The 19,770-nt window shown below is 40.2% G+C and overlaps 1 protein-coding gene across 1 annotated transcript; it reads right to left on the bottom strand.

The window, feature by feature from the left end:
• Positions 1 to 978: 978 nt before the first annotated feature.
• On the bottom strand, positions 979 to 18,953 carry LOC140377406 (cytochrome P450 3A40-like). Its single transcript, XM_072462795.1, has 13 exons — positions 18,871 to 18,953; positions 17,721 to 17,814; positions 17,267 to 17,319; positions 16,134 to 16,233; positions 15,758 to 15,871; positions 15,438 to 15,526; positions 15,145 to 15,293; positions 14,455 to 14,582; positions 13,153 to 13,228; positions 12,638 to 12,798; positions 11,390 to 11,616; positions 6,331 to 6,493; positions 979 to 1,071 (listed from the first exon to the last, which is right to left on the bottom strand). Exons 1-13 carry the CDS (start codon positions 18,936 to 18,938, stop codon positions 994 to 996), a joined length of 1,500 nt encoding a protein of 499 aa, XP_072318896.1. The 5' UTR covers positions 18,939 to 18,953; the 3' UTR covers positions 979 to 993.
• Positions 18,954 to 19,770: the final 817 nt, after the last annotated feature.

The following is a 19,770-nucleotide window of genomic DNA, read 5'->3' as shown; positions in this document are numbered from 1 at the left end:
GTCGTGTTGCAGTTGGAGAAAGTTTGGCCGTGGTCAGTCTGACAATGAAGGAGGCGGTCCTGTCGGTGTGAGGGCGGGGCTTTTGAGAGGAGATCGTTTCTCACTTTTTTGTCTCTTGATGTAGGAGGGCCCCTGAAGATGAGAAGATGGGGCCCAAGGAGGAGGTCACATGGTGTTTAACAATGGTCCTTAGTGTTTGCAGTACTGCAATACAGCATGCAGTGCAGTACTGCAGTATTGCAGTGCTGCATGGTGCCAGATATGTTGTTGAAGGCTTGACATTTGGGACTTTGTAGGTTTTTTGAGACTTTGGACAAAAACCCTAATGTTTTGATCGAAGCCTCTTTAATGAACCGGTTTCATGTCCTGGACTTGTTTCAAAATGGTCAGAAGGGGTGTGGTCAGTGAGATGACCTCCCAGCGGGCGGGACCTCCTGGGAAAGGGTGTTTTTGGTTTCACCACAAACTAATGAGTGTCGAAACATTTAGTTTTTTCCCAAAAATTCCAGATGATACAAAATAATCTTTTTCTACAGTGGAACCCTCCTGGACCAATGAGGAATGACACATGTTTCTGTCGATATCGTCCTTGAGCCGACTTCTTACGACTTTATTTGTTGCAGGTTTTGTCAGTTTACAAGTTCCTTCTTCTCCTAAAGCTTTCCATGTGACTGTTTTCCTTCGGCGTGTCACCATCCTGACTGCAAGTTATTCATACGCAAAATATCATATAGTTTATAATGACCACGTGTTTATGAGATGCACAGTTATTAAAACAATGTGTTTTAATAACTGTCAATCAAAAACAAATGCAATGCACAACTTTATTAAGCTCTGAAAAAGTGGAAATGGAATGAGATATAAACAGAGATATTGGGCTTTTATAGTGTTCAGTGCAGGAAATAAAGATCATCAGAACATTGCATATCCATTAAACACATGCAAAATATACATCTTACAAAGGCAAGAAACAGGAAGTGAAAATCTCTAAGATTAAGAACGAGGAATGAGCTTGAGTTTGAGCGGACGCTTTGGAGCCAGAAGACCCTGAGTGTCCAACTCCAACGGGATCTGCAACATGAACCAAAGAGTCATTCATCAGGGATTCAGGTGAAACACGTAATAATGTACAGTACTGTGAGTGTGATTCAGGTGAAACATGTAATAATGTACAGTACTGTGAGTGTGATTCAGGTGAAACATGTAATAATGTACAGTACTGTGAGTGTGATTCAGGTGAAACACGTAATAATGTATAGTACTGTGAGTGTGATTCAGGTGAAACATGTAATAATGTATAATACTGTGAGTGTGATTCAGGTGAAACACATAATAATGTATAGTACTGTGAGTGTGATTCAGGTGAAACATGTAATAATGTACAGTACTGTGAGTGTGATTCAGGTGAAACATGTAATAATGTATAGTACTGTGAGTGTGATTCAGGTGAAACATGTAATAATGTATAATACTGTGAGTGTGATTCAGGTGAAACACATAATAATGTATAGTACTGTGAGTGTGATTCAGGTGAAACATGTAATAATGTACAGTACTGTGAGTGTGATTCAGGTGAAAAATGTAATAATGTGCAGTACTGTGAGTGTGATTCAGGTGAAACATGTAATAATGTACAGTACTGTGAGTGTGATTCAGGTGAAACATGTAATAATGTATAGTACTGTGAGTGTGATTCAGGTGAAACATGTAATAATGTATAGTACTGTGAGTGTGATTCAGGTGAAACATGTAATAATGTATAGTACTGTGAGTGTGATTCAGGTGAAACATGTAATAATGTATAATACTGTGAGTGTGATTCAGGTGAAACATGTAATAATGTATAATACTGTGAGTGTGATTCAGGTGAAACATGTAATAATGTATAGTACTGTGAGTGTGATTCAGGTGAAACATGTAATAATGTATAATACTGTGAGTGTGATTCAGGTGAAACATGTAATAATGTACAGTACTCTGAGTGTGATTCAGGTGAAACATGTAATAATGTATAGTACTGTGGTGTGATTCAGGTGAAACATGTAATAATGTATAATACTGTGAGTGTGATTCAGGTGAAACATGTAATAATGTATAATACTGTGAGTGTGATTCAGGTGAAACATGTAATAATGTGCAGTACTGTGAGTGGGATTCAGGTGAAACATGTAATAATTTATAGTACTGTGAGTGTGATTCAGGTGAAACATGTAATAATGTACAGTACTGTGAGTGTGATTCAGGTGAAACATGTAATAATGTACAGTACTGTGAGTGGGATTCAGGTGAAACATGTAATGATGTACAGTACTGTGAGTGGGATTCAGGTGAAACATGTAATAATGTACAGTACTGTGAGTGGGATTCAGGTGAAACATGTAATGATGTACAGTACTGTGAGTGGGATTCAGGTGAAACATGTAATAATGTATAGTACTGTGAGTGTGATTCAGGTGAAACATGTAATAATGTATAATACTGTGAGTGTGATTCAGGTGAAACATGTAATAATGTACAGTACTGTCAGGGTGATTCAGGTGAAACATGTAATAATGTACAGTACTGTGAGTGTGATTCAGGTGAAACATGTAATAATGTACAGTACTGTGAGTGGGATTCAGGTGAAACATGTAATAATGTACAGTACTGTCAGTGTGATTCAGGTGAAACACGTAATAATGTATAGTACTGTGAGTGTGATTCAGGTGAAACATGTAATAATGTGCAGTACTGTGAGTGTGATTCAGGTGAAACATGTAATAATGTATAGTACTGTGAGTGTGATTCAGGTGAAACATGTAATAATGTATAATACTGTGAGTGTGATTCAGGTGAAACATGTAATAATGTACAGTACTGTCAGGGTGATTCAGGTGAAACATGTAATAATGTATAGTACTGTGAGTGTGATTCAGGTGAAACATGTAATAATGTGCAGTACTGTGAGTGGGATTCAGGTGAAACACGTAATAATGTATAGTACTGTGAGTGTGATTCAGTTGAAACATGTAATAATGTACAGTACTGTGAGTGTGATTCAGGTGAAACATGTAATAATGTATAGTACTGTGAGTGTGATTCAGGTGAAACATGTAATAATGTATAATACTGTGAGTGGGATTCAGGTGAAACACGTAATAATGTATAGTACTGTGAGTGTGATTCAGGTGAAACATGTAATAATGTATAGTACTGTGAGTGGGATTCAGGTGAAACATGTAATAATGTACAGTACTGTTAGTGGGATTCAAGTGAAACATGTAATAATGTATAGTACTGTGAGTGTGATTCAGGTGAAACATGTAAAAATGTATAGTACTGTGAGTGTGATTCAGGTGAAACATGTAATAATGTATAATACTGTGAGTGTGAGTCAGGTGAAACATGTAATAATGTACAGTACTGTTAGTGGGATTCAAGTGAAACATGTAATAATGTACAGTACTGTGAGTGTGATTCAGGTGAAACATGTAATAATGTATAGTACTGTGAGTGTGATTCAGGTGAAACATGTAATAATGTATAGTACTGTGAGTGTGATTCAGGTGAAACATGTAATAATGTATAATACTGTGAGTGTGATTCAGGTGAAACATGTAATAATGTATAGAACTGTGAGTGGGATTCAGGTGAAACATGTAATAATGTACAGTACTGTGAGTGTGATTCAGGTGAAACATGTAATAATGTATAGTACTGTGAGTGGGATTCAGGTGAAACATGTAATAATGTACAGTACTGTGAGTGTGATTCAGGTGAAACATGTAATAATGTACAGTACTGTGAGTGGGATTCAGGTGAAACATGTAATAATGTATAGTACTGTGAGTGGGATTCAGGTGAAACATGTAATAATGTATAATACTGTGAGTGGGATTCAGGTGAAACATGTAATAATGTATAGTACTGTGAGTGTGATTCAGGTGAAACATGTAATAATGTATAATACTGTGAGTGTGATTCAGGTGAAACATGTAATAATGTATAGTACTGTGAGTGTGATTCAGGTGAAACATGTAATAATGTATAATACTGTGAGTGTGATTCAGGTGAAACATGTAATAATGTACAGTACTCTGAGTGTGATTCAGGTGAAACATGTAATAATGTACAGTACTGTCAGGGTGATTCAGGTGAACCATGTAATAATGTGCAGTACTGTGAGTGGGATTCAGGTGAAACATGTAATAATGTATAGTACTGTGAGTGTGATTCAGGTGAAACATGTAATAATGTACAGTACTGTGAGTGGGATTCAGGTGAAACATGTAATAATGTACAGTACTGTGAGTGGGATTCAGGTGAAACATGTAATAATGTACAGTACTGTGAGTGGGATTCAGGTGAAACATGTAATAATGTATAGTACTGTGAGTGGGATTCAGGTGAAACATGTAATAATGTATAGTACTGTGAGTGTGATTCAGGTGAAACATGTAATAATGTATAGTACTGTGAGTGGGATTCAGGTGAAACATGTAATTATGTACAGTACTGTGAGTGTGATTCAGGTGAAACATGTAATAATGTACAGTACTGTGAGTGTGATTCAGGTGAAACATGTAATAATGTATAATACTGTGAGTGTGATTCAGGTGAAACATGTAATAATGTACAATACTGTGAGTGGGATTCAGGTGAAACATGTAATAATGTACAGTACTGTGAGTGGGATTCAGGTGAAACATGTAATAATGTATAATACTGTGAGTGGGATTCAGGTGAAACATGTAATAATGTACAGTACTGTGAGTGGGATTCAGGTGAAACATGTAATGATGTACAATACTGTGAGTGTGATTCAGGTGAAACATGTAATAATGTATAGTAATGTGAGTGGGATTCAGGTGAAACATGTAATAATGTATAATACTGTGAGTGGGATTCAGGTGAAACATGTAATAATGTATAATACTGTGAGTGTGATTCAGGGGAAACATGTAATAATGTATAGTACTGTGATTGTGATTCAGGTGAAACATGTAATAATGTACAGTACTATGAGTGTGATTCAGGTGAAACATGTAATAATGTATAATACTGTTAGTGGGATTCAGGTGAAACATGTAATAATGTATAATACTGTGAGTGTGATTCAGGTGAAACATGTAATAATGTACAGTACTGTGAGTGTGATTCAGGTGAAACATGTAATAATGTACAGTACTGTGAGTGTGATTCAGGTGAAACATGTAATAATGTACAGTACTGTGAGTGGGATTCAGGTGAAACATGTAATAATGTATAATACTGTGAGTGGGATTCAGGTGAAACATGTAATAATGTACAATGCTGTGAGTGTGATTCAGGTGAAACATGTAATAATGTACAGTACTGTGAGTGTGATTCAGGTGAAACATGTAATAACGTACAGTACTGTGAGTGGGATTCAGGTGAAACATGTAATAATGTATAGTACTGTTAGTGGGATTCAGGTGAAACATGTAATAATGTATAATACTGTGAGTGGGATTCAGGTGAAACATGTAATAATGTACAGTACTGTGAGTGTGATTCAGGTGAAACATGTAATAATGTATAGTACTGTGAGTGGGATTCAGGTGAAACATGTAATAATGTATAATACTGTGAGTGTGATTCAGGTGAAACATGTAATAATGTATAGTACTGTGAGTGTGATTCAGGTGAAACATGTAATAATGTACAGTACTGTGAGTGTGATTCAGGTGAAACATGTAATAATGTATAATACTGTTAGTGGGATTCAGGTGAAACATGTAATAATGTATAGTACTGTGAGTGTGATTCAGGTGAAACATGTAATAATGTACAGTACTGTGAGTGGGATTCAGGTGAAACATGTAATAATGTATAGTACTGTGAGTGGGATTCAGGTGAAACATGTAATAATGTATAGTACTGTTAGTGGGATTCAGGTGAAACATGTAATAATGCACAGTACTGTGAGTGGGATTCAGGTGAAACATGTAATAATGTACAGTACTGTGAGTGTGATTCAGGTGAAACATGTAATAATGTACAGTACTGTGAGTGTGATTCAGGTGAAACATGTAATAATGTACAGTACTGTGAGTGTGATTCAGGTGAAACATGTAATAATGTATAGTACTGTGAGTGTGATTCAGGTGAAACATGTAATAATGTACAGTACTGTGAGTGTGATTCAGGTGAAACATGTAATAATGTATAATACTGTGAGTGTGATTCAGGTGAAACATGTAATAATGTATAGTACTGTTAGTAGGATTCAGGTGAAACATGTAATAATGCACAGTACTGTGAGTGGGATTCAGGTGAAACATGTAATAATGTACAGTACTGTGAGTGGGATTCAGGTGAAACACGTACCTCAGTCTCTTTACAGGCAGAGAAGCTGTATTGCTGCAGGATTTCTGCCATGGCCAGTTTCATCATCACCAGAGCAAAGCGCATCCCGATGCAGTTCCTGGGCCCCGCCCCAAACGGCATGTAGACGTACGGGTCCACCTTATCTTTGTTTTCTTTGCTGAACCTGGAAACGCCCACGAAAAAAAACACGATTCAGCCGAAATATCCAACAAACGCTCTAGAATCTTTGATGATGCTTGTTTGGGATACGAACCATCAACCAGGTCATGTGACAGTTACAAACAGTTTTAAACCAATGGGATTTTAGAACTTCTGTACAAAAGTGTCGGGTCTTAATTCCGCGCCCGTACAAACTCTTTCCCCTTTTTTACCCGATGATTTTAGCTCATTATGAATATTTAGAAACTGTGTAAATATCGTCAGTCCTGCAAAATATTGAATTTGATTACCGTAATTTCTGGACAATAAGTCGCACCTTTTTTCATAGTTTTGACCGGGGTGCGACTTATACATATATTTATACTTATATACTTATACTCCGGAGTGACTTATATGTGATATTATTTGTTATTTTCACACTTGAAACTGCATTTCATAAGTTTTTTTCTTCTCTATTTTGCATCTTTTGGCTGGTGCGACTTATAGTCCGGAAAATACGGTACGTTCATTCTGAGTGTGAAATCTCCGCACTTTCCTTTCAAGACCACCTCACAGAACAGTGATCAGAGTAAACTCGACAGATACTTTTCTTTGTCAAAATGTGCTCATCTATTAATAATAACAGTCCGGCTTAACTGAGCCAAAGTCGACATAAACACTTGAAATATGTGACCTTTGTACGTTAAATGATCGTAAAGGATGTTCATAACGAGGGACCATAAGTGAACATACTGTTGTGGAAAAAATATAATCTGGCCCTTTACTTTTTAACTTTCAATTCTATTTCTAATCAGATTTAGTTCTAACAGCCTGACAACCCCTTTCGGCCTGGAAATTTACATGTCCGGACTCCCTGGAGTGGCTAGGAAGTCCCACGTTATGTTTCACACTAGGCAAGACATGTGAATTGAATTAATGCAAATGTTATGTACTGTCTCCTTCCTGAAACCACTGTGTCTTTGATGTCCCATTTGCTCCTTGGTTCCTTTGTACCTGAGAGACCAGTGACCGGGAACTTCTGTGTGTGTGTGGTCATGTGACCATCGGTGATTTAAGGAAGGGGACAGAGGTGGGAAGGGAGGATTTGGGAGACAGACATTTTGGGAAGCAGGCAAGAGACAGACGCGTGGACTCGGCCTTCTATGAGAATGGCCGAGTCCACACAAGTTTCTTTCTGATTCAGCCACAAGATTAAACAGTTTACTTTTGAAACGAGACAACTTGCTTCTTTGTCTTATCTAGAGATTTTTGCCACTACAATTTGGCGTTGTTGACAAACTCCCTCGACCGGCAATTCCAATTTCCAGGGACCGTGTGATTCAGCATTTTTGCCACCTAAGCCTCATACCTCCACTTCTGAGACGTGAGGGCTGCATCACAGGGGCCCTGGAGAAAGGACTCCGGCGCTGGGTGAAAAGGACCTTGTGTGTGAGTTGTTTTGTTTTGATTTTTGTATTTCAATTGAACGACTAGGATATATATATGAAGACAATTGGGTTTGAGCTGCGTGAATGACTTAAAGACATGTTCTAAATAGAACATGTCTTCTAGTTAAACTAGAAGACATGTTCTAAATAGAACATGTCTTCTAGTTTAACTGTAACTCAAAAAAAAAAAAAAAAAAAAAAAAAGAAGAACTGTGTGCAAATATAATCTGTAAGATAGCCACCTAGCCACAACGGGTAACTTGTTTTCGGAGTCCAACTCCTTTCTAAATCAGTCCAACTGATTGTACGTACTTTTACACGTGTAACGTGTTTTCGGAGTCCAACTCCATTTTTATTTTATTTTTATTTATTTTTTTAAATTTTGTATTTAAACAAATTTTTGGGTTAGAGCTGTGTGGATGAGTTAGGGCTTTGTTTTGAACTCTGTGTGATTAAACAAAGCTCTAATTCTAACTGTAACTCAGAAACAAATATATTATGATTGAGTTAGAGCTGTGTGAATGAGTTAGCGCTTTGTTTGAAACTCTGTGATTAAACAAAGCTCTAATTCTAACTGTAACTTCAACAAATAGAGCTGTGTGCGAATAATGATTGAGTTAGAGCTGTGTGAATGAGTTAGTGCTTTGTTTGAAACTTTGTTATTAAGCAAAGCTCTAATTCTAACTGTAACTTCAACAAATAGAGCTGTGTGCGAATAATGATCGAGTTAGAGCTGTGTGAATGAGTTAGCGCTTTGTTTGAAACTCTGTGATTAAACAAAGCTCTAATTCTAACTGTAACTCCAAAATATTAGAGCTGTGTGCAAGATTACGACGCCAATCCTAATTCGAGTTGGATTGGAATCTTAATTTTAACTCTAACATTTTTATTTATTGATGTTTTTGTAATTTTGTTTTAGCCCGTTGTGTGCGCTGTTAGAAATCTGCTATGTGCCGTTCTTCTTTAAAAAAAAAAAAAAAAAAAAAAAAAGGGGGGGAAATAAGATTGTTTTCAAGCATTGTGTACCCTAAAACCGAAACTGTTGTGTTTAAGTTCCCGTCGAAAAAGGACGGAAGTTTATGTATTGTTCGTAAATCCTTTGTTTGTGATAATTCCACCAAAAACAAAAACTGTAGCCAGTGGTAGACCCTGCAGAAAAGATGCTGGATACTGTTTGAATGAGTTTGAGATATATTGAGTTGATGTTAAAAAAGGAGATATTGAACACATTTGTGATTTTTGGATTTTTTATAATTATTTGATGAAATATTGAATGTATGCAATATAGTTTTGGGAAACTGTAATAATGTGAACAAGAGAGAGCGAAAATCCTTGTCCACATAACACACACACACACAAACATCCGCACCTCCACTTACAGCATAACACACACAACAACAAAAAGAACAAATTACTGTGTGCAGAATTTTCTCTTTACACAGAGTGGACCTGTCGGCGCAGCTGGGCTCATCCTCCTTCTCAGTCAGTCAAACCCGTCAAAACATCTGAAGAAAACTACACTGGAGCCACTTCGTTCAGAGAAGCAGAGGATCATACAAGAAACGCTGGACACGCCGTGCGAGGCGTCCACTGTTTGGGCAAAACTCAAAGACCCGAGCCAGAACATTGTCCAAAATATTGAACTAACTTGTGTGCGCGGCATTGGGAAACCAACGCTCAACGAACTGTACAGGCACACACGCCATTATGACACTCTATGCAGTAGCAGTAGCAGCAGCAGCAGCAACAGCAGCAGCAGCAGCAGCAGAGCCAACAAAGCCAAAGACGCAAATGTGGCGCACGTAACGTACAGAGGGTTTGGACACGACAGCAGCATGGAATCATCAGATCTGACTGAGAGGGGAAAGAGTCCCAGCTCGCCACAGAAACCACAGCCTGGACAACACAAAGACAAGCCCAAGACAAGATAAAAGTGCAAGCCTGAGCGCTGCTTTTCATCTGCACCCATTTACACTCACACAAACACACATTCATGTCTCCAGACACAAACATGTCCCACCCTCCGCGTGAGGTGGGAACCTTGGACACACAGAGCTCTAAATGGACCCTACTGGATGAGAAGATTGAATCTAAAACCAGAACATTGAACTTTAGAATCGCGATTTACGCTATTGGGTTGGTTTTTGCCCTGATTCTTTTGACATTATGGTTTCATAGCCTTTGCAATCGTTATAGTAATCATTCTGATTCTGTTCGCCTGTGTGATCCCATGTTTACAAAGCGCGATCAGCATCACACTAACGGGCCATAAAACCTGATTTTTGTTTTTATTTCTATCCTTTTACTTTTGGTTATTGTCACCTTTATTTTTGACAGTGAACATGATTACATTGTTGTTGGTTTTCATTTTACTTATCTTTTTATTATCCTTTTACTTTTTGACTTATTTTCATACTGTAATATTTCTATATTGCGATCTGGTTTCTACATAACTTTGATTGGTTTACTTCATCTCATAATCTTATGTTGTTTGTACAATGACCATTTGTCTTTCAACTGCTGAAGTTTATTATGTTTTGTTTATTGTTTCATTTTATTTTGTTTGTTGGTTTCCTCCATGAATCCTATGCCTGTGTACAACTTTAAGATAGACTTTTTAATTTTTTTTTAATTTTTTACTCTTCCAAACAGCAGCTCATTTATGGTGTATTGACGTAGTGATATTTTATTTTTTCTTTCTGATTGTGATTAATTAGGAAAGCGAGTTTCCTAAATTATCACGGGAGAGGTCTGTTGTGGAAAAAATATAATCTGGCCCTTTACTTTTTAACTTTCAATTCTATTTCTAATCAGATTTAGTTCTAACAGCCTGACAACCCCTTTTGGCCTGGAAATTTACATGTCCGGACTCCCTGGAGTGGCTAGGAAGTCCCACGTTATGTTTCACACTAGGCAAGACATGTGAATTGAATTAATGCAAATGTTATGTACTGTCTCCTTCCTGAAACCACTGTGTCTTTGATGTCCCATTTGCTCCTTGGTTCCTTTGTACCTGAGAGACCAGTGACCGGGAACTTCTGTGTGTGTGTGGTCATGTGACCATCGGTGATTTAAGGAAGGGGACAGAGGTGGGAAGGGAGGATTTGGGAGACAGACATTTTGGGAAGCAGGCAAGAGACAGACGCGTGGACTCGGCCTTCTATGAGAATGGCCGAGTCCACACAAGTTTCTTTCTGATTCAGCCACAAGATTAAACAGTTTACTTTTGAAACGAGACAACTTGCTTCTTTGTCTTATCTAGAGATTTTTGCCACTACAATACACAATGATCAGATTAATAACGTAAACTGACGTCTTCAAGCGTTTTAAAAGAAGACGATATGTTCCTGAGTCGTACATTTGTGAGACTTTATCCCGAGGAGAGAGGACCTCGATAGAGGGGGACTTCTCGAATCACGCAACGGGACGCAACAGTCTCGACGACAGCCTGACAGAACCCGGGCTTTCCTCACCTCTCAGGTTTGAAGGCCTCAGGTTCAGGCCACGTGTCTGGGTCGCGGTGCATGGGCCAGGTGGGCACCATAACCACCATGTCTTTGGGGATGACCAGGCCGTTGATCTCCACCGACGCCTTGGCCACCCGCTCCAGCCGAGATGCGATGGGATACAGCCGCAGGGATTCGCTCACGACGCTGTCCAGGTACTCCATCTGCATCAGCTCCTGGTACTGCACCGGAGCCTGGGAAGAACACCACTCTGTCACAAAATGAGTTTGGAAACGTATGTTATTCTAAAGGGGCTGTACATGTCCCAGGACATACACAGTGGTGTGGGAAAGTGTTTCCCTTCCAGTGGGAGTTGAAGACCCTGCTGACCGAGGGCTCTGCCAGTTACAGAATAAAGACAAACTCATGCTAAGGTGGATCAAGCCCTGACTTCCTGACATCCCAGCAGATGTCTTGCATTCATTGCTTTTTTTTATTGTCATTGTCTTTTCTGCCGCTTCTGTAACTATCTGGATGACTTTCTTTTCCAATGCTCAACTTCTGCCAAGCTGAATAAAAGCTCTGTAAAGAGACTGCCCCGTTCAGTCTACCTCAGCATTCTTCCACTAGATGCAGATACTTTGCAGCCTTCCTCTTGAAGGCCCAAGTGAAGGTTCCAACAGACCCTCCATTGAAGTCCCTCTGTAGATCATTTGAGTCCAAGAAGGCCGGGCATTCTGCACTGCTGTTTGGCCTGTAGGCTGACACAGCAGTGAGAGATTTGTCCTCGACCCAAAGGAGCAGGGACACGACTGGGGTGAAGTCCAACATGTGGCAGCCGAGCTTTGGGGCTATAAGCAAGTCCCAATGGGCAACGGCAGAGAATTGGAGAGTCCAACCCCCGATCAAGGAGCTGGGTTCCAGAGCCAAAGTTGTGCGTGGAGGAATGTCTCTAGTCTGTTCCTCTCAAGCCCCGCCAGCCCAAGCTCAGGCTCCTTTCCCTCTCAACAGCCAGGTGTTTGTGAGTCGGGTCGTCGAGGACCTTGCCTTCGTCTGCTGCTCCATCCACAATGCACCCGTCTCCTATGAAACCCTCTATAGGTTGTGAACCCACAGGAGGGCGGCCCGTGTCGTCAGTTCACTTACCCCAACCCCAGGCCTGGCTCCAGGCCACGTCACGGTCCTTGTTGTTTGTCGCTTATAAATTCTTTACGGTGAATAATTAGGATGTTCAGGTTATTTTGTAGAAGGGTCAAATGTAATCTTTTGGATTACCTTATTGGGGAAGGTGAGGTCGATCTCAGCCTGCAGTTTCTCCATCACATCAGGGTTGAGGGCGAGGTTGTAAGCCAAGAAACTCATGCTGCTGCTGGTGGTCTCGTATCCAGCGAAGAGGAAGATCATCGCCTGGGAGAGGATCTCGTGGTCACTCAGCCCTGGACAAATGACACGTTATTAGTCGTGAACTTTGCAATTTGACTCAAATAGATTTCACACTGATGCACTTACTCACCTGTCCTAGAATGATAAGCTAGTTTCAAGATTTGGAAGAATGCTTTGCTACTGCTAACTATAATACTGTAAAAAGATAGATCTGCCTTCATCCAACATGTGGAGGGTTCAATCCAAATCTTGAAACTAATAAAACACTATGAGGAAGGTAAAGCTAAAGGTACAACATGGGTTTCCGGTACAAAAAGAACACTGACAGATAACAATAACATTAACTACACGCATTTTTGGCATTTAGAGAAGACAGGTCTATTGTCAATCCTTAAGTTTGAGTTCACCTTTATCATTTTTGGGATCATCTGGCACGTGGTATTTCTGAGAGTCCATCATCAACTGGAGGAAATCCACTCGATTCTAACAGAAAGGAGAAAAGTAACAATTTTAAGTTGAATTTTCATTAAAGTGTGGAAACATTAAGATGAGACGGTGCAGGTGAAACCGTGCAGCACAGCACCTGGACTTATCTCCAGATCTGAGCTAAGACCTTGGTCAAGCCCACTCTACCTCGCTAGAGGCTCGGACCGTCGTGCATGTTTCAGGATCAACATTTCCTCTCCTTTACCACCGTTCACCAGCAAGGACCTCGCCACAACAATGGAATATGAAAGAATGTTTGCTGATAATAGTGATGATGGATCGACGATGGAGCGACAGCGACGGTGGAGCGACAACGACGATGGAGCGACGATGGAGCGACGATGGAGCGACGAGAGTTGTCTGGGTAGAGACTCAGGATGGTGGCTCTGTCTCGGGTAATCAGCCCAGCCGATTCAGAACCCCGCCCCTTTAGATGATGTGTTAAGGTGGAGATGATAGAGACATGAGGTGTAAGGGCGGGGTCTAGAGAGCAGAGACGACAAGAGATGCTGTGAATAGGCCTTATAAATAGGGCTTCTGGGTATTTAGAGGTGTGGTTAAAGAGTGGGGCGTGGTCACTGGACGAGTAGAGGTTGAGGCGTGGTCCCACTCCCGAACCCAAGTTGACGATTACCATCTCCAACTACGCTAACTTTTCTTATAGAGGATGTGAAGATTTTGGTTGAACTAAAAAAATCGGTGCAACTCAACTCAAACAGGTTGTGACACTGAACTGGCTCGACTCCCGGTGCGTCCAAGGCTGGTGAACCCGTGCATATTGCGTCATTCTGCGCTGACAAGACTCTGCACGTCCCAGAGCTTTCGCAACAAAGTCGGTTGTCGAATCCAGATGCGGGTCACAAAGCCACGGTGAGAGGCGGAGCAGGATTTACACCACTAAGACTGCAGCACTCGCGGATGAGATGGAAGAGTGTGTCGGAGCAGATCCGTGCATACTGAGACAAGGGGTAACGGTCATTTCCAGCGGAGACCTGAGCGTGTCCCGGAGGCCTGACAGTGTGGTCATCACAAGCAGTCGGGGGAGGAGAACAAGTGCTGCTCCAGGACAGTTATTGATTGATGGCGGGTCACATTTAAGCACATTTCTCAGTTTTGTCAGAGGCTAGAAACAACTTATCTAGATCAAGCTTTCCATAATGAAGCAGTCTCGGATCACTATAACAGTTAATCTGCTGGTATAGTACAGGAAATGCTCTTCAAACCTTCTGCTTGCTGCTCTCACGGCCGGATTTAATCTTCTGGAGAGAGGCATAGAAGAAATCCAGGACAGAAGCAGGGAAAAAGGAAAATTCCATCTTTTCAAAAACTGGTCCAAGGAATGGGAAGAAGGCTGGAACGGCAAGAAACAAGCCATTGCTTTAGAAACAATGTCATGTGCAAATGGTGTAGTTGTTGACTGAACTGATTATGTTTTTATATTTTGCTCATCTGTAACTCTTTTAGTGTTTAACTATGATTTAAAATGAATCAAACTCTGCTGTAAAGACAGCAGATGTGTCCAAAGTGCCTCTTACTTCGTTTAATTCACTGCTAAACCCTTGAAACGACAGACATATGTCGCCGAACTGTGCAAGTCACTATTTGATTGGCTGCTTAATTTTTATGTCTACGATATATAACTTGTCCCAGTTCTGAGGGTGAAGAGGGCTCCAAGAACCCAAACTCTTCTGTGTTAGCTGTAGAATAGTGGATTCACGACTCTGAAACCTGTGGGTCGCTGGTTCAAGTCCTGACACTTTGAAATAGTCACTGTAACAACTGTCAGTTTGTTATGACTTCTTTGTTCTGAAGAATACATCAATCTTCAAGCGATTCTGATGATGCTCAGCAGGATTTATACATAATAAGATTACATTATCATACTGATATTTCCTCTTATTTAGTTTACATACCAACAGCCAGGAACAGAGGGTTAAACAGGTCAAACTTGAGCATCTTCTTGATGTTGGTGACGAAGGGGTCCGAGGGGTTGTTGAGAGAGTCGATGTCCACACTGAAGGCCGTGCTGGTCACCACGTCCATGGCATAGGGTCCAAAGAACCTGGCACGCAGCGAAGACATGTGTGGAAAAGTCTGTTAGCCGCATGTATCTTTTATTTTAGGAGCAACAAATGACACCGAACACGGCCCTGGAGTCACGTAATGACAGGGATCATAAGTCTCTGGTAAAACTGTTTTTTCTTACTCTTTCAACTCTAATGGTTCATCCTTTTCAGCTTTCTTTATCATGTTGTTGACCAAAGTGGAAGAGTGGTGCTTCATGATGTCGAACATCTGCAACCAAAGGACCAATGAGTTGTGCAGGACCAGCAAAGAATGAAGGAACAAGAGAACAGCACACGGACGCAGAGCTGATATCACGCTCTTACTGACCACTTGGAGCTACTGACTCTTACTGACCACTTGGAGCTACTGACTCTTACTGACCACTTGGAGCTACTGACTCTTACTGACCACTCGTAATGTTCAGTGTGTGAGAACCATGTTAGAAGCTGTATGTCTGACCTCCTTGAGGCGTCCCGAGGTGAAGGATGGAGACAGAATACTCCGGATCCTCCTCCACTGATCGTCCTCAGCGATGGACACAGCGTCGTACATCTGCCCGTTCAGACGGAAGTTCTGACGGAACAAAGACAGCGCGTTAGAGACCGAAGACCTGACCGTCCTCAGTGGAGCGATGGACATAAGGAACTGTCCTGGCCTTTTGAGTACCACCACATCTACAACTGGAAACAGTCAAAGCGTTTCTGGTTTGAGCCCAGTTTAAACCCGACGTCGACTTAGTTTGGTCCAGTTCAGTCCAAGGCCAGGTTTACTTACGGTGTCTGTGCAAACACCCTAAGACTACCAGGTATCACATAACACGTCATTTGAAGTTTACCCGGCGGTTTGTGAAGAGGGAGTAGCACTCTTTCACCAGGATGGCTTTGACCATGGCGTGGTCGGTCACGCACAGGACCGCCTGGCGACCATCGAAGATCCTGCAGGAAGAGACACATTTGTACGAAGCAGAAGAGCGTAAGTGAGATTCAGGAGCGTTCAGCAACTGTGACTGAAGCGCTTCATTGAGTTCAAAAGGGATGAAGTAAGAGGAAGTAAGAGGTCAAACTTTACTGGACAATGAAAAGGAAATGAAACGTGATCGAATGTAAAGAGATGTGAACAATGATAGAACTGATAGTTATTAGAAAATCAAATGTTAGTCCTCGATTGGCAGATGACAAACAGTTTGGGTCAAATGGAGGAAAATGAGAATCCATGGATCAAATCTGTGCTCACGACCATAATAATAACATAATAATCATACATGTTTTCATAAATAAATAAAATCATTTTGGAAATAAATATATGGCCCATTAAAACACATTGAAATACTGGTGTTGTTTTCAGTTTATTTTATTTTTATTTTTTTTCTTCTGATGTGTCAATGTTACTTTTGTTACTTTGTTGTTTTTTTAGTTGTCTTTTATGTGTGTAAATATGTGGTGAAGGTGGAATTTAGTTTAGATTAGTGACTGTATTATGTTAATTTTTGTTGTTGTATTTTTTATTTTTTTAAAGAACCGTCCAAGGAAATCCTCTCAAAACTAAATAAAAGCATTATAGATCCTAACAACAATTATAAATAGGAAAGAAGAAGGAAATTGTGTTATTACAGATGAAGAATGGGAACGTCTGAACACATCCCAGTGGAGAATGACACAATGGAAAGAATTCTGCTGGAAAACTGTATCGCTGTATTTTATAGTATATAGTATATAGTATATAGTATATATATATATATATATATATATATATATATATATATATATATATATATATATATATATATATATATATATGAAACAGTAACTGTTGGAGAAACTGTGGTTGTTGTTGTCGCGTGACCCCAAAAAACTGTAAACATTCTTTGCGTGTGTCTTGTTCTGTTTAGTCTATGTTTTTGTCCATTTTGTTTGAATATAAAACTACAAATGAATAAAATGTTGATGTTGATGTAGATTGATGACTTACCCCCACGTTTTCCCATATTTCTGGAAACATTCCATGTCAAAGTCCAAGAATCCCTTTGAAACAAAACACCAAAAGTGCATTTGTAACAACGCTGGTGATATTTGCCTTTGGTCAGATGTTATTTACACCAATGAAAACAGAGCGTAATTTGTGTAAATGATGAACAAAATGATGTAAAAAGGGAGACAAATCTGTCATTTACAAACTACAATAGATTTGTTTTTTGTCCTGTTTCTTGTTTTTTATATTTATAAAAAAAAAAAAAAATGACATTCAGACTTAATTTGGAAATGGACAAATTTGAACAATTTTGGACCAAGTTTAGTTAATGCTTATTTGTATTTGTGCCGTTTGTTCATGTTCTGTGTGTTGTGTTACCTTTCTATAGCCCACATACCTTTCTATAGCCCACATACCTTTCTATAGCCCACATACCTTTCTATAGCCCACATACCTTTCTATACGCCCACATGGTTCCAAAAAAGGGCACCGGCTTGGGCCCCGGGACCCCCATCTTGCTGAAGGCTGAATAGGGCCAGTAAACGTATCTGTGGAGCGGGACAAAAGAGACGCTGTTGCATAATAAAGCACAAACACAGGTCACGCGGGCCACGCCCTCTTTCTGGGAATGTACAAAGAACGAGACGGAAACCTGAACCCGGCCCAGGTTCAATCCCTGTCGTGCAGGACGGTCCCGTTTGTCGTCACGAGGGATTTGAAAGTGGGCCCAGTTCTGGTCCCTGAGGTTCTCCCTGGTGTTTTCATTCAGGCAATAGTTCATTTATCATTCCAAATGTGTCAGTTTAAATAGTTTGTTATTAATTGTTTATTCATTTTTAATTTGTGTTAATTATTTGCTTCAAATTATTTTCTTGTCAGTCCAATATTTACACGTACACGTCCAGTACTTGCACGTACATGTCCAGTACTCACACGTCCACGTACTGCAGTACTTTACACATACACATCAAGTACTCTACTTGTACACGTCCAGTAATTTACTCACACGTATACGTACTGCAGTACTTTACTTGTACACGTCCAGTACTCACACGTACACGTACTGCAGTACTTTACTTGTACACGTCCAGTACTCACACGTACACGTACTGCAGTACTTTACTTGTACACGTCCAGTACTCACACGTACACATACTGCAGTACTTTACTTGTACACGTCCAGTACTCACACGTACACGTACTGCAGTACTTTACTTGTACACGTCCAGTACTCACACGTACACGTACTGCAGTACTTTACTTGTACACGTCCAGTACTCACACGTACACGTACTGCAGTACTTTACTTGTACACGTCCAGTACTCACACGTACACGTACTGCAGTACTTTACTTGTACACGTCCAGTACTCACACGTACACGTACTGCAGTACTTTACTTGTACACGTCCAGTACTCACACGTACACGTACTGCAGTACTTTACTTGTACACGTCCAGTACTCACACGTACACGTACTGCAGTACTTTACTTGTACACGTCCAGTACTCACACGTACACGTACTGCAGTACTTTACTTGTACACGTCCAGTACTCACACGTACACGTACTGCAGTACTTTACTTGTACACGTCCAGTACTCACACGGAGAAGAGCGTGACGAGGCTGACCAGGAGGGTCCAGGTCTCCAGGGAGAAGCAGAGGAAGTCCATCTCGACTCGCCACGGTCGCTCTGGCCCCGTGAGCTGTCGGTGAGAGTGATAAAGACACGGGGCCCGGGGCCGTTGTGTGAGGGGGAGAGTGTGTGAGGGCTGAGCCAATGGGACGCGAGGGACGGGAGGGACGGGGTAAAGGAGGAACAAACAGGTGACAGGAGGCGGAGGGAAAGAGAAACATGAGCGTTTAAAGGAGAAGGATCGTGGAGGAGTTTAAAGGAGAAGGTCTTAACTGACGTTCTCAAGGGCCCACCGTGCTTTAAAGGGGCCCCATGGGACTTTGCCTGATTCAGATTCACTTCTTTGTAGCAAATTTACTTTAATTTTTTTAATTTTTTTTTCGGAAAGTTGTATAAAATGTGTGGTGGGTGGAGGGATCAGGGGCTCTTAGGGCTCGTTCCAGGTCTTGGGCGACACAAGTGATTTGAACAAGTCTCATGTTTTTCCTTTATGTAAAAATGGCCGGTAAAATAATAAATAATTTAGCTCAAAAAAAGCTCAAAAAGAAGCTAAACTCCGCAAAGCAGGAAGAGCGCTGTTACTATGCTAATGTTTGCTAGCTTAAAAAGTAAATAAACAAGTGCTGAAAGTAAAAGCACTTATAAACTCACAGCTTATACACTTCAGACAGTAACAGCACCTTTCATTACCTTTACTTAATTAATGTAAAGTTAGCTAATTTATTTTAGTTTTGTTTTAATTGTATTGATTTTCTATTTATTTATTAAAATGTTAAATATATATATATATATATATATATAAAGATATTCAGGAACAAATTAAAACAGAACTACATTTTTAAAGCACAGAAAATTTTCATAGTTTTTTC

Source organism: Eucyclogobius newberryi, unplaced genomic scaffold (genome assembly GCF_026437365.1).
Source record: "Eucyclogobius newberryi isolate DKJ021-1_F unplaced genomic scaffold, fEucNew1.0.hap1 SCAF_4, whole genome shotgun sequence".
Classification (NCBI taxonomy): Eukaryota; Metazoa; Chordata; class Actinopteri; order Gobiiformes; family Gobiidae; genus Eucyclogobius; species Eucyclogobius newberryi.
Note: the sequence above shows the minus strand (reverse complement) of the source record. Positions and strands in the feature narration are given on the sequence as shown.

Coding starts and splice junctions, on each gene's coding strand:
- LOC140377406 (XM_072462795.1), bottom strand. CDS start 18,938: ATGGACTTCCTCTGCTTCTCCCTGGAGACCTGGACCCTCCTGGTCAGC. Junction 12,799..13,152: donor TGATCCCAAAAATGATAAAG/GTGAACTCAAAC, acceptor TCATTTGTCCAG/GGCTGAGTGACCACGAGATC. Junction 11,617..12,637: donor ACCTCACCTTCCCCAATAAG/GTAATCCAAAAG, acceptor TGTTCTTCCCAG/GCTCCGGTGCAGTACCAGGA.